Below are 23614 nucleotides of genomic sequence, written 5' to 3'. Positions count from 1 at the left end.
GCCGAAAGGGGTCTCTCCGGTGGCAGCCCGCGGGGTCATCCGGTATGCCCAGAGTATGCTCAGCAGCTCTTCAACCCACTTTCCCTTGGCTTGGTCTAGGCGCGTTTTTAGCCTATGTAGTAGGGTTCGATTGGTTACCCCAGTCTGCTCATTACTCTGGGGTCGATGCATGATGGTGGTCTGATGATCTATCCTTAAGTCGGCATAAAGGGCTTCAAACTTCTTGTCGGTGTACTATGTCCCATTGTCCGTGATGAGCACGCAAGGGATGCTGAAGTGGCAGATAATACCCTGCCAAAGGAAGTTCCGGGCACTATGGGCGATAATGCGTATCGAGGCTTCAACTTCCACCCACTTCGTGAAGTAGTCCACTGCTACAAGAAGGAATTTCTTCTGTGCAACCATGGTGGGAAAGGGGCCAAGGATGTCCATTCCCCATTAAGCGAACGGCCATGGGCTGGTGATCAGTTTCTGGGGGAATATAGGCTAGTGATGGAGATTGGAGTGCCGCTGGCAGCTGTCGCACTTTCGAACTAATTAGGTGGCATCCTGCTTCATCATCGACCAGAAGTAGCCCTGCTGGAGTGCCTTATGGGCCAATGCGTGCACACCGGGGTGATCTCCGCAAATGCCCTCATGTATCTCCCTAAGGACGTAGTCTGCTTCGACTAGGGGGAGACACTTCAAGTATGGCAGAGTGTGGGAGCGGCGATAGAGCTAACCCTGGATAAGGTAGTACCGGGCTACTCTATGTTAGAGCTTCTTCACTTCTGTCCAGTCTTCTAGGAGAGCACCTTCTCGAAGATACTCAGTTATGGGGTCCATCCAAGATAGGTTGTGTTGTACTAAGAAGACGAGAAGGGTTGTCGGTGCAATGCTCAACTAGGCTAGTGTGTCCAGTGGTACGGTCGAGTCAAGGTCAGTTTACGGCAAGCTGGCTAGCTTCAAAAGGGCATCTACTCTGGTGTTCTCGGCTCGAGGGATCTGCTGAATATTGAAATGCTTGAGCTGTTGAGTGAGCTCCTACACCTTTTGTAGATAGCTCGCCAAAGAGGGGGTTCAATCCTTGAACTGGCCATGGATTTGGTTGACCACTAGTTGCAAGTCGTTGAAGGCCTCAATTCTTTAGTCCCCGAGGTCCAAGGCAAGGTAGAGCCGAGCAATCAAGGCATCATACTCCACCTCATTGTTGGACACCTTGAACTCGAACCTGAGGGCATGTTCCAATACTGTGTCGTCTGGGCTGAGGAGAATGAGGCTGGCACCGCTGCCCTACTGGTTCAATGAGTCATCTACTTGCAGAATCCATACTGGGGGCGGTGAGGCTGGTTCCTCGATGGTGAATGTACACTCCACGATGAAATCAGTCAGGGACTAGGCTTTGATCGTCGGTCGAGATGCATACTCAATGTCAAATTCACTTAGTTCCACGCTCCACTTGACTAGGCAGCCAGATACTTCTGGCCTCTGTAGTATCTGCTTAAAGGGCTGGTCTGTAAGTACTCGGATGTTGTAGGCCTGGAAGTAGGGTCTGAGCTTTCTAGCGACTATGATGAGAGCTAAGGCTAACCTCTCCAGGTTGGAGTACCGGGTCTCTATAGCGTTGAGGACTTTGCTAGTGTAGTAGATCAGCCTCTATACCCAGTCTTCCTCCTTAATCAGTATCGAGCTGACGACCTCATCTCCGGTCAAGAGGTAGAGCAATAGATCATCCCCTGGGTTTGGCTTGGTCAGGAGGGGTGCCGAGCTCAGGTACTATTTCAGCTCCTGGAAAGACTGCTCACACTCTTCGGTCCAATGAAAATCTTTTGGCCATTTAAGGGCCTTGAAAAAAGGGAGACACCAGTCCACGAATTTGGACATAAACTTGCTAAGGGCAGCTAATCTTCCGGTGTGTCGCTGCAACTCTTTATGGGTCCGGGGAGATGGCATATCGAGGATGACCTTTATCTTCTCCGGATTGGCTTCAATTCCTCTCTGTGTCACCATGAACCCCAGGAACTTTCCGAAACCGACCCCAAAAGTGCACTTGGTGGGGTTTAACTTCATCTTTTATTTTCTGAGGGTGCCGAAGACTTTGCGAAGGTCGGCCAAGTGATGTTCAACTTTCTTGCTTTCCATGAGCATATCGTCAACATATGCCTCTACATTCCGGCCGAGCTGTTCTGTGAATACCTTGTTCACCAGCTATTAATAAGTGGCACCAACGTTCTTGAGGCCAAATGGCATCACCTTGTAGCAGTACAGGCTGCAGTCGGTGATGAAAGTTGTCCGCTCCTGGTCATCCGGGTGCATCCGGATCTTGTTGTAGCCTGAGAAGGCATCCATGAAGTTCAGTAGCTCATGCCTCATTGTTGCATCGACGAGTTGGTCGATCCTCAGTAAGGGGAAACTGTCTTTGGGACATGCCTTATTTAGGTCGGTGAAGTCGATGCAGATCCTCTACTTCCCATTGGCCTTCTTCACCATCACCACATTGGTCAACCAATCTAGGTATTTGACTTCCCAAATAAAGCCAACATTGAGCAATTTCTATACTTCATCGGCAATCACTTGCCACCGCTCTGTAGCAAAGCTCCTCTTCTTCTGCTTTACAGGTCGGTAGCGTGGTTCAACGTTGAGCCAATGTGTGATAACTTCAGGGTCGATCCTGAGCATGTCCGTTGACGACCAAGCAAACACATTGGCGTTGTCCCTTAGTAGTTGTACAAGCTCTTCTCAAAGGTGGCCGTCTAGTTGGGAGCCGACTTGGATTGTCTTCTCTGGATCTTCTTCAGGGAGGGGAACCTGGATGAGATCTTCCAAAGGTTGGCCGCGCTGTCACGGGGGTAGTTCTATAGCGGAAGAAACCCATGCGGCATCCTGGCCAAGGCAGGCCAGGACAAGCCTTTATGCGCTTAGAGGCTAGGAGTTGCCCAATGGGATGGCTCCACCAACGTCAGTAGCACTGGATCATTGACCTCAAGTCCAATGGCCGGGGCACTCTCCTGGCTTAAACCGGTCCATGGGAGGCGCCGCTTATGTGCTAAAGGTGGACAACCATAATGGAAGGCGACCATGCGCCGATGAGGTGACTTGGCACCGATGTAAGGGGTCTCCTGTATGCCGATGATGACAGGCACCTGTGTGCCATGATGATAGGCAACCACTTGGGCCGAAACACACCCGTGCGCTAGAGGCAACGGGATAGCTCACTCAGCTTGGGTGAGGGACTGGCATGGTGAAGGGTCATGCTTGAGCCAAGCCCGCATGCCAAGCCTCCCTTGAGTATCGATGGCGCAGTGCCGGTCCAACACTGCCCCCATGAGCAAGTGTGCACCCATGAGGAACCCTGGTAGCCATGCTAGCCATTAACCAGGGCCGCCCCGCAAGAGGATGAAGGTCTAGGAGTGCCAAGGTTAGGCACCCAAGGAGGTCAACCACCCCTCCTCAAAGAGTACGTTAAGCTTTTGGTGGTCTGCCTGAAGATGACATCAGTTCTCCCAAAAATCTTATAGGCAAAAATGACGGGCATGTCCCTAACGTAAGCCTGCCAAGCGTAGGCAAGGCTAAGCCTGTTTTTGAACCATAACAGACTCCCCCACTCAATCCATTGTCATCCTCGACAATGGTCTTCCTCGTGAATGGGCGTCTGTGTCCCGCGCCATCCACTTCCTTGCCAGTTCCGGGGCCTGTCTGGCTAGCCCGGGTCTTGCCTATGTTGGTGTCCATTTATGGGGACGGAACCATTTCACCATGCCAGCCTACCTGGACTTCACCCCCAGTGTCGAGGTTACTCAAACTGCGCAATGGCTATGCCGTTGAACTGTGAAAGAAGGTCCCTTGAAGAAATATGTGTGGTGCTTCGCGGAGGTCCGCCCCATGTATCATCTTACCTCAAGGCTCAACCGTCTTCTTGGTAGCTTTTCAGTGATGCTACCGAACACGCTGATAGGTCTACTCCTACTGTTGGCGATGGATGCTGGGTGTACCCTTTCACCATGTTGGCCTGCGGTCTTCACCTCGCCCTGTGCGGGTTACTCAAACCTAGACATGGCTTATGCTCTCACGGCCCTCGAAACTACGCTTCACATCGCTGGTTCAGGCTACATGTTCGCTCCGAGGGGATCCCAATACTGCTGCCTCAAGGAGACTTTGACCGCAACCTGTGCGAGTGTGGCAACTTTTACCCATGAGTTGCCGAACATGCACTCGCCTTGTGATAAGCTTCTGCTACTATAAGTGTTCAACCCAAAAACTGAGCATGTCCACCTAATACTTTGCTGGTGTAGGGCCGCCATGCTCCAACGGCTAGCGTAACCACATTCCTAACAAGGCCCATGCGTCTGCCCCCGCATGAGGACAACAACCAATGCGTCTGCAACCGCAAGGGAAGCTGTTTTAGGGTCATTGGAATGGGAACACGAACATTGAATGGCCTCTTGATAGGCCTGATAAACAATCTGCTCGGGTAGTGTACCCACATTCCTATCAAGGCTCACGCGTTTGCCCCCGCATGAGGACAACAACCAATGCGTCTGCAACCGCAAGGGAACCTGTTTTAGTGTCATTGGAATGGGGACACGAACTATGAAATGGCCTCTTGCCAGGCCTGATTTGAAATCTGCTCGATCCTGGGTGGAAGTGCCTAGGGACCGCACCCCACAAAACAAAATGTTACTTGTCGTAATGACCGCTTCAACTGGCTCTGGGCTAATCTGTTGAAAACCAACCGCGGCTGCAATTGGCCAACTTGCTCTGATACCAACTGTCACGGGGGTAGTTCTACAGCGGAAGAAACCTGTGCGGCATCCTGGCCAAGGCAGGCTAGGACAAGCCTTTATGCGCTTAGAGGCTCGGAGTTGCCCAATGGGACGGCTCCACCAATGTCAGTAGCACTGCATCATGACCTCAAGTCCAATGGCCGGGGCACTCTCCTAGCTCAAACCGGTCCATGGGAGGCGCCGCTTACGTGCTAAAGGGGGACAACCATAATGGAAGGCGACCATGCGCCGATGAGGTGACTTAGCACCGATGTGAGGGGTCTCCTGTATGCCGATGATGACAGGCACCTGTGTGCCATGATGATAGGCAACCACTTGGGCCGAAACACACCCGTGCGCTAGAGGCAACGGAATAGCTCACTCAGCTTGGGCGAGGGACTGGCGTGGTGAAGGGTCATGCTTGAGCCAAGCCCGCATGCCAAGCCTCCCTTGAGTATCGGTAGCGCAATGCCGATCCAACACTGCCCCCATGAGCAAGTGTGCGCCCATGAGGAACCCTGGTAGCCATGCTAGCCATTAACCAGGGCCGCCCCGCAAGGGGATGAAGGTCTAGGAGTGCCAAGGTTAGGCACCCAAGGAGGTCGACCACCCCTCCTCAAAGAGTACGTTAAGCTTTTGGTGGTCTGCCTGAAGATGACATCAGTTCTCTCAAAAATCTTATAGGCGAAAATGACGGGCATGTCCCTAACGTAAGCCTGCCAAGCGTAGGCAAGGCTAAGCCTATTTTTGAACCATAACAGCGCTACACCTTTACTTCATTGCACAGGTCATAGGACTCCGCCATCAGTGTTTCAGTTAGGCATGATCCTCAGTAGGAAAGCTGATAGCATTGGCGGATTGTTCTCTGGTCTCTGAGTGCCACCCCTATGCCGTACTTGGTCAAAAACTTCATGGCAAGGTGGTACGTCGAGACTGTGGCCAAGTGGGCATTGAGGGTTGGCCTGCTAAGGATAACATTGTATAAAGAGAGGCAACGTACCATGATGAAGTCCACCATGGTTGTTGCAGTGACATCGCCATCCCCAATCAAAAGGGGAAGGGTTATTCTCCCAGTGGGCAAGAGGGGCTCTCCGAAGAATCCCATCAAGGGAGTTTTGACCAACATGATCCGCTCTCTATCGATGTAGAGCTTTTCAAATGCATCTTCGAACAGTGCGTTGGCCGAGCTCCCTATGTCGGCGAGGATCCGCTGCACCTCGAAGTTAGCCACCTCGGCCGTGATGACCAAGGTGTCGTGCGGGTCCGGACTCCTCGAAGGTCATCATTGGTCGTGATGACCAAGGCCGGGCTACACTTCTTCCTGTTGTCTCGGTCATCGTTCTCGCACAACCGAGCATATTTCTTCCAGCCCGAGCTGCTTTCCCCTTTGGTGGCGGTTCATCCTGATATGATGTGGATCATGCCGGTTGGGGGGCCTCGGGGCGGCAGTTGTCAATCTACCTCTATTCTCTGCTCTTCTTGGGCTGGCTTTTCACTTCTATCAATGAAATCGTTGAGGTAACCACACCTAATCAGATCTTCAATGTGGTTGCAGAGGTCGAAACAATTCTCTGTATCAAGGTCATGGTCTTTGCAGTCTCGGATTTGCATCAGAATTTTAGACCTCAAAATATTGAGTGGCATGAAATTCTGATAAGTCAGTGAAGGGGTCTGAGGTCTATGGTATGGTCGGTCCTATCTCTTGTGATCTCTATCTGACCTCTCAGAATTCCGCTCGTCGATGTCTCTCCTCTTCTTGTCGAGCTTCTCATCTTCGTCTCTTAGCTGCGCCTAAGCCTCTTCAGCATTGATATACTTCTGCGCATGGCTCATTAGCACGGCTAGGGTTTGAGGAGGATTTTTAAAGATGGAGATATTGAACGGGGAAGGGCGGAATCCATGCTGTATGGCCATAATTGCAACTGACTGGTTCAAGTTTCTGACCTAGAGTGCTTCTTTGTTGAGCCTCGCCAGGTAATCTTTGAGGGTCTCCGCCTTTCTCTGTCGAATCTACATGAGGCTAGTCGAAGTTTTCCAATGCTTCTGGCTGGCGGTGAACAACACCAGAAACTGGGTCTCCAACTGGTCCTGTGGTGCTATACAATGCAGCGGTAGGGAGGAGTACCATGCCAAATCTGGCCTTGCAGGGTAGCTACAAGGGCTTTACACATCAGCCCTTCCAATGTGTTGTGCAACATCATCTGGGATTTGAGTGCCACAACATGGTCAAAAGGGTCGGTGTTCCCATCATACTTGTCGAATTGGGGGGCTCACCATCCAGTGGGGGGCATCTCGTCCATGATTTCCTAGAAGAAGGGTAGCTCCTTGACGGTATGCGCGGTGAAAGGTTTTTCTATGAAGGCTTTTTGTGTGTTCCCACAGACGGCACCAATCTGATGGTGCTCAATCCGAGGTGGTGCACGAACTGAGGAAAGCAACCAGATAGTTCTTGCTGATTGGGTGGTGTCGAGCTTATAAGGACGGTGTCGTGCTATGTAACATGTGATCAAGAAAAGTCATCAGAGGCCCGAGGAGTTGTCCCCGGGAAGACACTCCGACGCTCAAGTCAATAAGACAGTGGTGAGTGGTCGGGCCAAGCAATGAGGTTGCTAGTCCGAGCAAGGTAACAGTGCGAGTGCTAGAGATCTGAATCCCTTACCTTGAGCATGGAGCACCCTTTTATAGCCGGGGGGTTCATCTCCTGGTCGGATTAGGCTTCCGGGGGGATCGGGATAAAGCCCTACATCGAGGTTACTGAGGTAGAGTCCCACTCCTCGGCGGAGTTGTCTTCCCACTCCCTTATTCGCGGTTGAGCTTATCCATGAGGCGCATAGCTGACGTGGCTGGAGGGTTGAGACGGGGACTACAATAATAACATAGCTCGGTCAAGCTGAGCCGATGTGACTGAGCTATGCCGACGTGACCGGACTATGCCATCGTGGTTGGGCGATGACCGAGTGACCACGTGTTTCTCAGGGCCAACTCGCCCATGACCCTAATAGTTAACTAGAGTTTATGTTAATTATAGAAGTAACATGAAGATCCCATCTTTGTGTTAAACATTGACCAAAACCTTTTATTGCTGAACAAAGTCAAATTTGGAGTGGGGAAGGATTTTTTCTCCCCTATCAAGGCTAAATATCATAAGTGAATATTAATGTTTAATTTATAATAACGGATTATTTTATTTCCCTAGCATTTCTTAAAACAAGATAGTGCATGGCACATACGTACAAGTGTTGTCAATTCTACATGTAGAATGAAAATTGGGAGCTTAAAGATAACAGGATCTGATAAGGTTAAATAATTAATATACAGATCCAAAAAAACTAAGGTTGCATTTGATGGATGTTTAAGAAACTTCCTTTTTATAGATAAAGGGAGCGTCTGAAATCATATATACTTCTAATCAAGGTATAAAATGTCGATATGCATTGGTTCATATCGGTTTATACGTATTTTGCCAGTGACTTGTTGATACACTCTTATAGGGATTGTATTGGATCAGCCACTAGCTCAGAGGATAGTCGGGTATTGAATTAATACCTCTGAACTAATTTCGAAAAAAAAATGGTGAAATATAAAAAATAAAAAAGAAAAACACCGATATGTATAAGAAATGAGATCATGTCTTATATCAAAATTAGACACATTTCAGATGTGATGAAATGATGTTATTGCCCTTATTACCATCATCTATTTAATAATATTATTACATATTATTTAATAATATTAAAAATATTATATAATAATAAATAAATAATACATAAATATTACTGTAAGATGGTGGCATTTCATGAGTACCAGGACCCATCCAATTTGGATTGAACTCAGGTTATACCGGTTCATTTTCAATCAATTGATTAAGGATTCAAGTACTAAATATTTTAGAATGTTAATTAAACATGTGCATAAACAAGGGAAATATTCTAGGATAAGGGCAAAATGTAAAATATCAAGAAATTTCTAGAATTATTGTACCCACTTCTTCACCCTCGGTTGGAGAGGGAGAGTGAAGAGGGGTTTGGTGGGTTCGATTCTGTACAGAGAGAAGCGGGAAGGGAAATGAAAAAAATAATAAAAAATTTGATTTCATTTGAGAGAATAAGCTACTTGAGCCAACGGTGTGATACAATGAAAGCTATGGACGTGTGGCGCATTCTCATAATGTAGGAACGGTATGACCACGGGGCTTGCACTGATCAAAGTCAAATTCTTTAGGCTGAGTTTGGAAGAAGTATAAATGCAAATTTGTAGAGTGTAGTGCATCCAAATTCAGACTTAGGCTCAGTTTGGAAGGAGTATAAATGTAAATATGTACAATGCAAATACATACAAAATATAAGGTTTTGCACTCTATATATTTGCATTTGTACTTCTTCCAAACTGAGCCTTAGGACCAGATTTGCTCTAATCTAATATGAGTCCATTACAGATGGATCAGGCCCAATCCAATCCGTCAATACTCTGGACCATTTTGGATAAGTCCAAGTCAATGTCTGGGCCTTCCCATCTATTCAAATTGGTTTTAATTTAGAATGATTCCAACCCAGACCTGGTCCAATGACACCTGTATTCTTATCTTCTACCAAAGGACCGGATACTGATTCAATCCAACCCAATTCAATGTAAATCCATCATGGATGGACCAGGACCAATCCAATCCAATCCAATAAATAATTTGGACTATTAATCTGAACTGATCCAATTTAATATATCTTATTGGTCCATCCAATCTATTTAAATTGATTTTAATTTAGATAGGGTCGAATTCAAAACTGGTTGATTGACACCCCTAAATGGAATTTTTTTAGAATTTGGCATATAGGAATTTGACCAGAAACATAGTAGCGATTGGCTAAAATAGAGTAATGGCCATCTCTTTGCTTGGGGCTAGAGGACCTACAAAATTGTTTGGACCCTTTAGAAATCATAACTTCACATGTACCATATTATAAAAGGTCTGACCCTCCCTATAAATATAGGTTCCACCTTTTAATTAGGTTTCAAAACAAATTGAAAGATGACAGTGACCGTGTCTCTCCCAGATTCATTTGTAATTGGAGGTCGAATGAAGATTTTTTTTTTCATTGGCAAAATTTTGTTTTCCACCCTTTTCGGATTTTTTATGTAGATGACAAGAAAATTAATATTTTCGGCATAGAAGGGATTTTAATAACCTGAAAATACAAAAACGTTCACCACCAGCTACTCTTCAGCTGAAGTGGATGAACTGAGATTTTAAGAAGGTTAGGGGGATCTTTAAGGACTGAAGTTGAAGTTGGGTAGCTTACCATAATTTGAAATATTGTATTATTTAAGTATTTTATTCACTACAAGACAAAACAATAATCCACTAAATTCAGCAACTTCGGCTATTAGTAAACAATCCATTAGACATCTTTAGCTTAGGGCCCATTAAATGATGGCTTTTTTGCTTGAATCTATAAGCATAGGATATTTGGGTGGGCTGGGCCTAGTTTAAGGTCAATCCATGCCAATCCAAAGATTTGGATTTAACGCCCGGCTTAGGCTGGGCTTGGGTTGCTCTATCGGACTCAAGCAAGTCTATGAGGCCCATTTATGTATTGAAAAGTTGTAAAAAATATTTAGTTTTAATAATTCAGACTTTTTAAATAAGAAGTTTATATACTTTTATGTATTCATGCTTGCATGTGTGTATATAAATGTATAGTTGGGCCAGGATGGAGTTGGGCTAAGCTAGCAAGAACTTGGAATAGACGAGCTTAAAAAAATAGAAAAGCTCATAGTTTTGGGCCCATGATCTCAAGTTAGAGGTGTTTTGAATAATCTACACGTCAAAGTATCAATGGAATCACTTGTTCTTTCTTCTTGAACCAAGTTTTCGATTAATTGGTGCAACCTAATTTTTTTTTTTTCTTTTTTATACAATGTGCAATCTAAATACTTAGGACCATGGTTTTTAAAATTGGACCGGACCAGATGGTTAGACCAGAAAACTGAGAATCAGTCAGGTGATTAATTCTATTTTACCCCAAAATCATTATTTTGCCAAAAATCATTGATTTGGTCTGCAAACCGTTGATCCATTTAAAATGTTCAAACTATTAAACGATTTTGATCATTTTTTTTTTTTTTTGCTAAAACAATCCGTCTGTTCAATTTGAATGATCGGACCATTTGATCCGGGAACTGGACCAATAACCAATTCGATTTTAAAAACCTTGCTTTGAACAAAAAGTGCGATGACGAAACTAGTTTGAGTAGTTTCGTGGTGATTTCTTCTGGACAGCACATGCAATAATGGCGGTGTTATTTGATAATATTTTAATTCATTCCATAAGTTTTCTAAAATTTTCTTTATATAATTTTAGAATTTGCATCTAATTAGTAAATGTTTTACTGATAAAATCTAATATTATTATTAGCGTAATTATTTCTAAATTCTGTTACATCCCATATTTTAGTTTTCCATCCAATAACTAATTTTATTAATTTACATTATAAGTGGAAAAATAAGATATTAACAAAGCTGACATCCTATAAATTTGGCAATCAACTATAAGTTTGCACTTGTGAAGAGATTACATCAACCACGTTGGAAACTTTTATGAATTTGAGCGAAATGTTATTAATTTGTTAGGTATCATATCTTTTCGGTACCGGCGTACCGTAGTGGAATAAAAAAAGAAAATTTCCCAAACAGGTAAGGGCCTCCATCACCAAGTCTAAATCTTATACATAGTAGGTTCTACTTTTGTGGTGAGAGTGATTCTCATGGTGATCGGTGTGTAGTGTTAGATCAAGTTTGTAGAGAGTTGGAACCTATTTTGTTGGCAGATGATTCCAATTTTACACATAGCTGCACTTTGAGTTGAGTAAGTCCAAACTTATGTTGAGTTGAGTTGAATTTCGATTAGGATTAGAGCTGAAAAGTATAGAAACCGGATTCAGTCAGAGCAAAGTCCATTCGAACAGCCATCATTGCCTTGCATTGGGAATATCTCTCCATGAAATAAAACATAGAAATATGGAGATATTCCAGATGAAAGGTTGTAAAGGCTGTTCAAACACTATGCAAACCGACCTTGCTCTGACTGAAGCCAATCCCAAAAGTATGAGCCTGATTTCAGGTTGGGTCAGGTTTGAGGTTTTAACCAATACATAGCAATCCAAATCCGACTTAACTTTGTATTTGTATGTATAAATATTATATAAATATTTATTTCAAAAATCTATGATGCTAGAAAGACAAGATATATAAAGGCTTTGACCGATCAACACCCCCTCCTGAATTTTAATGAATATTCATCTGATTGGTTATCATTCTTATGATGTTGGTTGATTAGTTATCAATTTTTCAGGTATTTCTGGCATCATAGTCAAAGCATAGTTATTTATGTATAAGTGCAATTATATATTCATAAGTATGTATGTATGTATGTCAACCATTTTAAGTTTGAAAGAAAAAAATTTCCAAAAGCATAATAAAAATATTTGGTACAAGAAAGTAGAGAAATAAGTCCAACCAGACCCCAACTAGAGCCTTATTGGATCCTAACCCAACCTGAAATCTTTGGCCTGGTTAGGGTTGACCTCAACCACTTTCACCCCTAATTAAAATGACACAAACACCCTACATATAGTTCCAAGCAAAGTTTTAAATATTGATATAGGACGATATATTGGTTGGGCGTATGAATTTATATTAGTGGGTCAAAACTGATTCTAAGCAATTGATTTAAGTCTCGGCTACCCTCTGAATCATAGTCTGAGCATATCGGAAAGGCCTCACATTACAACATTTTAAACCTTAATTCTAAGTAATATGTTATCTCTTTACCTTGAATGAACCAAAAATCTGATTGGTCCATGTTGGAAGGTATGACCCTACAGTCCTCATGGTCCAACCTGGTTTAACTTCTACTCATGCATGCTCCTAATAAATTGCTTGTGAAATCTGATTGATCCATGTTGGAAGGTATGACCCTACAGTCCTCATGATCCAACTTGGTTTAACTTCTACTCATGCATGCTCCTAATAAATTGCTTGTGATTGTGAAGTGGCTGGAACCTTCCATTGTGAATTCTATGGGCCACAACAACCCAACAAATAACTCATCGAATTGTCGGTAGATCCGGCCAACCCGACCAGAATCCTATTGGTTCTATTCCTCGAAGGAGTGTCGTTGCGTCTAGAACAGAACCATGCCTCTACTGTTTAGGTTAGTGGGCCCCTTAATTATTTTTAATTTTCTGCTGAGCCTAAACCTAACCCTAATCCTACCTGTACCCCCTAAACCCTAACCCTAATCCGAAACTCGTAACCCGAATGTGGGATTTGGTGCACGTACACAAACACTAAATAAGGATAAAAAATAAAAAAGAGCATCGTGTGTGTGTGTTCTCACGTGTTCCATTTCGAGGAGGCACGAGCATTCCCGGCGATATCTCCCACGCTCCCTCTCACTCGAATTTCACCACCTCGAAACCCTCACCAACCCCTTTGTTTGGATTTTCGAGCGCTCCTTTTGGAGCGACGCTCTGCTGAAAATATAATATTATCCTCCACGATATACAAATGCCCCTCTCCCTCTTCCAAATTACGAAAATAACCGCCAACTAGCACCTCAACCAGTCGACGTCCAACCATGCAGACCTCCGCTTAGCTGCCATGCAACAACCAGAAATTTCTTCTTTATTGACGTTGATTTTCCATTCACATTCGCAATATCTAGGAACTTATTCCAATCTGATGGCTGTGAATGATGCGATTCTGTTGTAATCAGCTGTCTAATTAGTAAGGGTAATTTAAGTAATTAAAGGACGAAGTGAAGGAACAGGTGGACTGGTTCAACATCTTCAATCCCAACAGTCATCAAGACTGACACACGTTGGTCGTAGACGTTGGAAGTTGGAACCTGGGCCGGCCGCCTGAAGGGAACCGGCGTGACGATTCATTGAAGCACAACGAATGGAAAGTGGAAGGGATTTACCGCAAACAGCCGGTGATAAATTCCCATCACCACAGTCACCGTATCCCCTCCTTTCATCAACTCCGAGGCCAGTCTCTCTGACGCGCGGAGGTGGAGGTGGAGGAGGGGAAGGACTCAGTTTTCTGCAGGAGACAGAATCCAACTGGGAGAAAAAATAAATGGTGTCTTATTTTTGACCGTCAACGTGGTGAGTACAAAGCATCTGTCTTCCTCTGAAAATTCCATCTCTCGTCCCTCTAATTTTATGGGGTTTTCTTCGTTTCTCGTGTTTGTTTGGAGTTTGGACAAAATGGGTTTTCCTGGGTTTTCGTTTCTTGTTTCTGGTTTTTGTCTACTCTGATTCTATTTTTCAGGGTTTAGGGTTTTGCGGTGGGGAGGGGGTTCCGCGTCGAAAATCGAGAGACGTGGGTCCTGCCTCCTTATTGTGCGGCACTCCACTCCAGTCAACCTCAACTCCTACTTTTACCTTCTTTCTAACCTTGCAAATAAGCATCTCCTCTCAGTTCTCTGTTTGTTAATCCTTGTTTGCTCTACAAAAGTACGTGGATACTGTGTTTCACCATTTCTGTTATTCCCTTTGTCTGATACCTTTTTCATCTCATAAAACAGAACAAGTTAGATCGGAATAGACCCACCAAGGACTTATCAAGTTAGATCGGAATAGACCCACCAAGGACTTATCTTCAGTTCGATTGTAAGCCTTCTAATCTATGAAAACAGCCTTCTCTAAAACCATTCTATAAGAGTTCACTCATTTGGGTCTATATATATAGCTAGCAACACCATCTCACGATTCAGAGCTTCAGACAATACAGTATGAGTCTTCTGCTACATTTGAAAGTGGTTTTCTAAGGAGTACAGATCCGCAATTTGTGCTTAACAATTAAATCCAGCGGTTTAGATGATCTGCTTAAAAAGTGAAACCCTTTTTTGGTACCGTGGAGCTTCTGATTAAGAAACTTCATGTGGATCATTTTCCATTTCATGCAAGCTTTCAGTTTTTCTTTTCTAGGTTTTTTTTAACTTCTGGGTCGGTGTTCTGTGCTTTTATTTATTTATCTTTTTGTTAGACACAAGCATACAGTCTGGGATACAGTTGCATTAAAAACTACTAAAAATTAAACTAAAAAGAGAGGAAAAAAAGCAAATATGAATGTGAAGAATAAGAAGAATTTGACGAATGCGGATTCCAATTAAGTGGTCAACACCTTTCTACTTGGGGAACCTAATGAATCTTTTAATCATTCTTTAGTTTGTTTCCATTCGATTATTTTATGGTCATTGCAGTACAAAATTTTGACTCACTTATCTTAAACATTTGCTTCTAGTTTTATAAGTTTCAGTATTTTCATTTGTCGGCTTTTGTTTTATTTCTATGCAAACTAAAGGCGCCATATATTAAAGAAATTCATGAGCCCAAGTACACAAACAACACATGCAGGACTGGCTGAACAACACCCCACATTTGAAATTCAATGGGTGCCCAGCAACGAAGAGATCTCCAAAGCTACAATATGAGACTATGAGAGAGAGAGAGGAGAGAAGCCATGAAATGGTCTGCATGTGAGCCATGTCTAAGACTACGGAGATCAACTTTTTTTTATTGCTATCTGCTTGATCTAAAAGAAACGGGTGGAGAGAAAGATTCAGTAAACTTTACGTAGAGATGGCGACTTTTCGGCTAAGAGAGGGTTCACAAATTTGCACAGAGTGGGAATGCTGGGCTTTGGGGGGTCATTTATTGCAGAGATCGAGAGCTACAGTTCCAAGAAACCATTTTGGATGTGGAGGAGACCAATTTTAAAGAACGTAGGATTTGTTTTCACTCGATTAAACATGAACACAGACAATACTTTAATGGATCAAAAATTCTTTTAATATTTATTACAGAAAGCATGTGGCTCAACCAACGTCTGACTAAGGGGTCCTGTAAATATTTGTATTCCAATAGGTCCCATTTTAATGGGTCTCAGTTACACAAAAAATGACACGCACAGACCCAAAGCTGTACATTCTTTACACTATCAACTTTGTTTTTTGAGAATCTTCAGAAGTCTGGTGAGACTATATTATTGTGATTTAATATCTGATGAAGCTGATTTTTAAACTTGAAAAACTCTTAATGTCTCCAAGAACTTATTATATAGTTGCAATGCTATCTTCTATCTACACTTGAATATTATTATAATACAGATAGTAACTTGCTTGATGAGTGAGTGGGGTGGCGATGTCTAGCTTACTTAGAGAGAGACAGCTGAGTGGATCTATCTTAAACATCCCTTTGTATTCTCACTCAGTCTCTCACCTCTCTAGAGAAAAGTAGTCTTCATCCTCAATAGAGGAAGGAGAGAGAGAGAGAGAGAGGGAGGAGAAAAATATCCCCGACGCAAAATTTTCATTTAGGTAACATATTCCTATTCTTTCTCTTCCATTCTTTACTTTGCTGCAAGCCTACAAGACTCTCTCTCTCTCTCTCCCCCTCCCTGGTCTTCCTGTTAAGTGAGAATGCTACTTTAACCCAAAAGAAATAGAGTAAGAGTTCTTTCACTCAATCCGTCTTAGTCTTCCCCAACCCCCATTCTCTCTGTGCCTCTCAATCCACTTTCCTGTTACAAGCTTTCCTAACTTGTCTCTTCAAATTTTTGCAGGAAAATCTTAACAATACTACCAAATCTGCTGTACATCTATCTATTTTACATAAAGCAAAAGCAAATATGAATTCGAACTGGCTTGCTTTCAACATCTCTAATACTCAGTCTTCTGTTCCTGCTAATCTCCATCCATCTCCGGCTCCTCAGTTTTCTATAGGATTGGTAAATGATACAGTGGATAGCTCCTTCCAGATACAAGGTATTGAAAACTTCCCATCCTCTTTCTCCCTTCTTATTCTCTCTTCATCTCTGTATGACTGTTACTGGCTTGTAGAATGGAACTTGATGAATTCTCACGGTGGCGAGGAAGTTCCAAAGGTGGCGGATTTTCTCGGCATCAGCAAACCAGAAAACGAGCTAAACCTTGCAACATTTAACCAAATTACAACAACCCAGCCTGACTACCTCTTATCCAACAACACCCTACAGCCGGAGGATAGCTTGGAATCTCCTACCACTAACGATAGTGATTCTCGAGGAATTTCTAACAATTTACAGTCATTGACACTTTCCATGGGAACTGTTAAGGGCACTGAGAGTGTCAGCAGCTCGAGTAACCTTGATGTCACACCAAGAAGATCTATGGATACATTCGGTCAGAGAACATCCATATACCGAGGTGTAACAAGGTTGGTACCTCTCTAACCGCATCATTTAATGAGTTTCATCTCTCTTCAGTTGCACAGATTTCTCTCATCATTCCATTTAAGAAAAATACTAATAGAATCAATATAATATATACTGTTTTTTTTTTTATGTAAATGCAGGCATAGATGGACAGGAAGGTATGAAGCTCATCTATGGGATAACAGTTGCAGAAGGGAAGGTCAATCAAGGAAGGGTCGCCAAGGTAGAACTTCAGTTTCTGGCTCTAGGGTTTGGTTCCCCCCAATAAAAATATCCCTTTTTTTCCCTTTTTGAGTTACTGACTATCTTTCCTTTTAATATGGTCTGCCGTTGGTCTCTTCACATTTTGAAGTGTACTTGGGTGAGTAGAGATAACTAATTCCATGCATTTATTCTTTTTCTAATTCTCTTTAGGTATTCCTAATTTCCCTTCAAAATTCATCCCATTTATCTGTTACTTGGTTTGAGCAGGTGGATATGACAAAGAGGAGAAAGCAGCAAGGGCATATGACTTGGCCGCTCTGAAGTACTGGGGAACATCGACCACAACAAATTTTCCTGTATGTAAAGAATTGATACAAACACATTATGGATGTTCTAATAATACCTCTTTTGATTATTTTTCTCGTCTTGCTTATTGATGCTTGATCGCTTTGAGTGGCATTCAGATTAGTAACTATGAGAAAGAATTGGAGGAGATGAAGCATATGACAAGACAGGAGTTTGTGGCATCTCTTAGAAGGTAACCCAAATTGCTTAGCTTAATCCAAACGTCCATTTTACGTGTAACTGATGGTGTATATGACCATTCTATATGAATGGCCTTCAGTTTCCTCCTTTCTTCTTATACTCAATTGCTTGTCTTCATCAAACATGAATTCATGGAAGACAGTTCAGGACCTATTGCATTGGTTATCCAGTAGTAAACCTCTCCTAATTAACTTCTTTTTCTCCCTTGATCTTTCAGAAAAAGTAGTGGCTTTTCCAGGGGCGCATCTATGTATCGTGGGGTTACAAGGTAACACAGAGAATACTTATACTTCTTCTCTTCTCTCTCTCTCTCTCTCTCATTCATTCATTCATGTTTACACAGGCATCATCAGCACGGAAGATGGCAAGCTCGCATTGGAAGGGTTGCTGGGAACAAGGACCTCTACTTGGGAACTTTCAGTAAGTCCAGAGAGAGAGAGAGAGAGAGGAAAGGAAGAAAAGAAGAAGGGAGAACTTCTGTGATTGAACCATAATGTTTTGTGTTGTTTAATGTATAGGTACTGAGGAGGAAGCGGCGGAGGCATATGATATCGCGGCTATCAAGTTCAGAGGCCTGAATGCAGTGACCAACTTCGACATGAGCCGATATGACGTGAAGAGCATTCTGGAGAGCAACACACTGCCCATTGGAAATGGAGCGGCCAAGCGCTTAAAGGAGAGTCAAGCGATTGAGTGTTCGAGGAAGAGAGGGGAAATCAGAAGTCGTAGCTCGAGTTTCTACAGCGGAAGCTCAAGCGGCTTTCAGGGGTACCCTCTAATGCAACCATTTGAGCAGCCTCAGACGTTACTAGCCTTACAAAACCAGCAGAGTCCTCAGTACGCTCATGAGTCTCAGTTTCCTCCAAACTACCTCCAGACCCAGCTCCAGCTGCACCAGCAATCCACCTCACTGTTTAATGCTGCCGGACATGAGAGTCAGTTTAACCAGAACTGCCTGGCCAACCATCCTGCTTTTCTTCATGGAATGATGAACATGGGACAACCACAGGCATTGTCTATCATGGAGAACAATGGAAGCGTTGTTTCTAGTTTCAATGGCAATGTGAACGCTGGAGGTGGGTATCTTGGTAGTGGGATTATGATGTCTCCCAACGCAACTGCGGTGAATGCAGCCGGCGGGATTGGTTCAGGAGCTGACGCCGGGATCGTTAAGGTTGATTATGACATGAGTCCGGCGGGTTATGGCAGCTGGGCGGGGAACTCAGTTCAAGCTTCGAATGCTGGAGTTTTTCAAATGTGGGATGATAATTGAGTGGTTTGCATGGGGGCGGTATGAAATTTTGGTTTTATGCTTCTCATCGTCAAAAGCTTCTCTCTTAATTGATACAATGATTCGATCAAATTTTGGTATATGGCCAATTATAGAGGCGGTCATCCATGATCCATCTGGTGACTTCTTTTTCTTGCTAAAATTATTTACATTGAGAAACCGTGAATAAAATGTCTTCATCTGATCTTTGCGAACATGGGTTTTATTATAAACCCAGTTATAGATGAAATTAGGTTTAATTCTACGCATATAAAAATAAAGTTTTCCTGATATGCAAATATCTAATTGAGAGTATATATATATTTATATATAAATCAGATTGGGTTCAGGTAGTTGGATGGTTGGACCAAGGAACTGAGGGAGGGAAAGGTAGGAAAAGGTTCCCATGCACAACCATAGTGAAATTACTGATTTGGGTACAAAATCTTTGTTATTTTGCACTCCTTTGTCTGATAAAGACAGATAAAAATGGGCTGTCCACAACTAAGAATTTCTCTCTGTTTTACCAACAATGGGAGCAAGTACCAAGTAAAAGAGACACGGTGGATTGGATGATGAATCTCTTCTCTCTGTTTCTCTAATTTTTTATTGAACCAACCAGTCTGCCTGTGCAAGGCCACGTGTGCTACAACGCATAACGAGATATATGTCCCCTTGCCCAACCAAAAGTTGCCAATTTTCTATTTTTCTTTCCCTAAAGAGGTATATCCAACCAAAAATGGAAGCATCACCATTTTGTTCTTCCCACGCGAAGAGAGCGTCCAGATATCTAGAAGCACACCTCCTCTGTACATCGGCTGATCCCCGTGGTTCGTCTTTTTGTGCGCGTAGGCTTGGCTACGCCCCAGCCGCACCCAGACTGTGCGCGTGAATGGGCACCCGACTGTGTGCGAGAATGGGCAAATAGGGGTTGGATACTTTTATTTAGGGGTGCAACTTGGGGGGCCCAACCCGAGCCTGAACCAGCCCAGCCCGAAATTTTTACACGGCCTGGGCTTGGATTTTTGGTCCTCAGGCTCGGCTTGGGCCCAAGAAATTGGGTTTTTCAATTTTTTTGACCGGGCCTAGGCCTAACTTTTAGGTAGACCGAACCCAGCCTGACCCCGGCCCAATTATACACATGTATATATATGTTAGTTATGCATAAATATTTACATATTTGTATTGACCAACCCAAGCCCAGTTCAGGCCTGAGCCTAATCCGAGTTCATCAAATTACAGTGTGTGTTAGGCTCGGGTTAGGAAGATAGGGCTTAGTTCAAGCTCGGGCCTTAAGCCTAAATTTTAGGGTCAGGCCTGAGTCGATCATAAACCCGACCCAATCCACCAGATTTGCACCCCTACATTTATTGTGTCTAGATTTTTTATCCTTGGATTGGAAAATTGGCTGATGCTACCCCTATTATTTCTGACAATTGACTAATATTTTCCTTACCGTTAGCATCCGTTATTATTCCGTCAAAACCCATATATACGTGAGACCCCATAGTGTTTAAAATTCTTTTAAAACCCAATATTACACCCCTCCCTCGTCTCGATTCCCATGAAGCTATAGAAATCAGCGTTCCTAGAGAACTTACCGTAGTTCAACATTCTGATTAAAATTCGAACTCTTGAACCCTCAATCTTGGAGACAAAAAATCTCTAATGCCTCTCCTATCATCTGAGCTTTCCTAGGCTAATCACATTTCCCTAAGTTGGTTTGCCCTCCACCGCCACTGGTTCAAGCGCCTATGATTTGCTTTGAGAAACCGAAACACGAGCTCCCTCAAATAGTTTGACCTTTCTAATGTCGGGGGGCAATGAATGCAGTAGATCGCAGATCATTTCAGATGTAGTGGTGGTGGCGGAACAGGGGAGAAAGAAAGCCCAGGTTGACGATAAACCCGGCCCAACCCACCCAACTTGCACCCTTACTTTGATTGTGCCTGGATTTTTTATTCCGGATTGGGAAATTGATTGATGCTACCCCTACTGCCTCTCTAATGCCTCTCCTATCGTCCGAGCTTTCACAGGCTAATCACATTTTCCTAATTTGGTCTGCCCTCTACTGCCACTGGTTCGTGCACCTATGATTTGCTTTGGGAGACCGAAACACGAGCTCCCTTGAATAGTTTGACCTTTCTAATATCGGGGACAATGAGTGCAGTAGATCGTTGATCATTTCAGATATAGCGGTGGTGACGGAACAGGGGAGAAAGAAAAAGAAAAATAAGAAGAGGAAGAAGGAGCATAGAGCCCCTTGGCTGGACCTGAGATTTTCCTGTTATGTTCTGTTAGAACAATTGGAAGATTATTTTCAGATCTGCTTCTAGAGCTGTTAGGGCTTCTTTCTACTTCCTCGAGCTCCAATAGGGTTTGATGAATCAGCGTTTTTCTCTTTTTTCTCTGTTTTATTTGAAAACTTGAAAAAGAATAAAGGGCAAAATAGTCTTTTTGTCTTTTTAGTAACGAACGGTAAGAAAAGTATTAGTCAATTATCAGAAATACTAGACATAATATTAGTCAATTTTCAAACAGTAAAGTGTAAATTTTAAAACAGTAGGGACAATAAAGGTTGGGCCTGGGTTGACCATGAACCCGGCCTCACTAACATGTTTAGTATCCTTTCCAGGCCCAGCTCAATCCAAGACAAGCCACATAATCGGCTCTACACGGAAAAGGATTGGGTGTTTGGTCCCATCTGGCCATCTCGCAAATTTACACAAACTGGGATTGGGTGTTTGGTCCTCGAGCTAGGTCTGGACCCAAATTAAGGCCGGTCCGGGCCCAAATTCAAATGAAGTATGTAAAATTTGAATGTAGGCTGGGCTTGGGTTGAATGGACCTTAAACCCAGCCCAACCCAGCTGACTTGCACCCCCTAATTCGCAGAAGCCATTTGAGCCGCGGAAATGCGGAATTAGCAGAGAAACGACTCGTTTTCTATTTGCAAATTGCAACCAACTTTAGAGTTTAGACAGTAGACATCCGCGTGCCACGTGTACGGATGATTTTATCCCACGTGTTCGGCAAGTTAGGGACGAGAGCGACCCCACCCCGTGAAAAGAAAGAGAAAAGGGCGGTCAGATAGGGCGGCTGGAGAGCAGGAAATCCCATCACTAAAAAACTGTGGGGTACTCTAAATTCCAATTTCACCCCTATATCATCTCGATATTGTTGATTCATCTCCAAAGGAGAGCCGTCGATTCCATGGGACCCACGAAAGTCGATATACAGTAAAACCATACATCAATTCTTCTCCCGCACGAGAAACGTCAACACGTCAGAGCTGATCCAGAGCGCAGGCATGTGATGTAATTTGGAGAAAATAATAGGGGCATAATGGTAAAAGTAATGAAGAAAAACGTCTGATGCGCGTTCCAAAGCGGCCCATATTCCATCGCCATTACCGACCTTGGAATCCCCCCATAAAAAACCCCCCTTTCCCACCCCAAACCCAAATATTTCTTCGTTCGTTTCCGCCGAGAACCCACCACTCCCTCTCACCGGCGCTGTTTTCTCTTCCGCTTCGAACAAGCGCAGATCGAAATCGAAAAGGAAAGATAAAAAAATGGCTCAAAGAGAGAAAGAGGAGACCGAATTCAAGGTCCCCGAAACCCTAACCCTCTGCATCAACAACTGCGGATTCCCCGGCAACCCCACCACAAATAACATGTGCCAGAACTGCTTCAAGGCCTCCGCCGGGGTCCTTACGCCCCTTAAGTTCTCGGGAAAGGACAAGCCCAGATCCAGCTCGGTCCGATCGCCGGAGAGATCCGACCGTCCGGCGGAGACGCGGATTTTTAAGGAGGTGACGAAGCGCGATACGACGGCGGCATCTGAGGCGGCGTCAGCCGCGGTGGTGAAGCGAGAGGTAAACCGCTGCTCGGGTTGCCGGAGGAAGGTGGGGTTGACTGGGTTCAGGTGTCGGTGCGGGGAGCTGTTCTGTTCGGAGCACAGGTATTCCGACCGGCACGAGTGCAGTTTCGATTACAAGGCTGCCGGTCGGGAGGCGATCGCGAGGGAAAACCCGGTGGTTAAAGCTGCCAAGATCGTTAGAGTCTGAGGATAATTAAGGGCAAAAAAGGATCGTGTGATTGTAAAGAAGAAAACTTAAGGACGTGTGCAGAATTGGAGACTCGATCTCGTGACCTCTGGTTACACCGCTCTCGACCGACTAATTGCGAGCGAGAGACGAGAGAGAGAAAGAGAGACAGAGACAGAGAAAGAGGAGATTTGTGGAACTGTGAACAAAAATTATAATGAAATTCTCTCTGGTTTACCTTGTTTTTATTTTTATATTATAAAAAAATTATTTTATTCTCTATATTTCTTGTGATTTGCTTCTGGTTTAATTTTCTGTTCGGTTCATATTTTGTTTTAATTTATTTATTGCTTTTCCATTAATGCTTGGGAATGAATTATGAGTTGGAAAACGGTGACAGATTGAGGGGCATGTTTCTGGAAATTTATAAAATGAAGGAGGGTAATATCGGCATAAAAATTTCTTGAACTGCCATGTGTGGATAAAGAGAGACGACCATGCTTCTGAGTTCTGACTTTTTTTTTTAGTACGTTCTCGCTTCAATTACGT

General features: G+C 43.7%; 2 protein-coding genes across 2 annotated transcripts; both read left to right on the top strand.

The window, feature by feature from the left end:
• The first annotated feature begins 16426 nt into the window (after positions 1–16426).
• LOC148872516 (AP2-like ethylene-responsive transcription factor PLT2) lies at positions 16427–19150 on the top strand. The gene is made up of 9 exons (XM_088972616.1): positions 16427–16570; positions 16646–17000; positions 17139–17221; positions 17351–17359; positions 17470–17558; positions 17667–17740; positions 17966–18016; positions 18092–18168; positions 18267–19150. The coding sequence occupies exons 1-9, from the start codon at positions 16435–16437 to the stop codon at positions 19019–19021; spliced, it is 1629 nt and encodes a 542-aa protein (XP_088828742.1). The 5' UTR covers positions 16427–16434; the 3' UTR covers positions 19022–19150.
• Positions 19151–22412: 3262 nt separating this feature from the next.
• On the top strand, positions 22413–23347 carry LOC148872515 (zinc finger A20 and AN1 domain-containing stress-associated protein 5-like). Its single transcript, XM_088971122.1, has one exon. The coding sequence runs from the start codon at positions 22592–22594 to the stop codon at positions 23084–23086; it is 495 nt and encodes a 164-aa protein (XP_088827248.1). The 5' UTR covers positions 22413–22591; the 3' UTR covers positions 23087–23347.
• Positions 23348–23614: the final 267 nt, after the last annotated feature.

Source organism: Nelumbo lutea, chromosome 2, assembly GCF_056320005.1.
Source record: "Nelumbo lutea isolate HS-2025 chromosome 2, American lotus-T2T, whole genome shotgun sequence".
Classification (NCBI taxonomy): domain Eukaryota; kingdom Viridiplantae; phylum Streptophyta; class Magnoliopsida; order Proteales; family Nelumbonaceae; genus Nelumbo; species Nelumbo lutea.
Note: the sequence above shows the minus strand (reverse complement) of the source record. Positions and strands in the feature narration are given on the sequence as shown.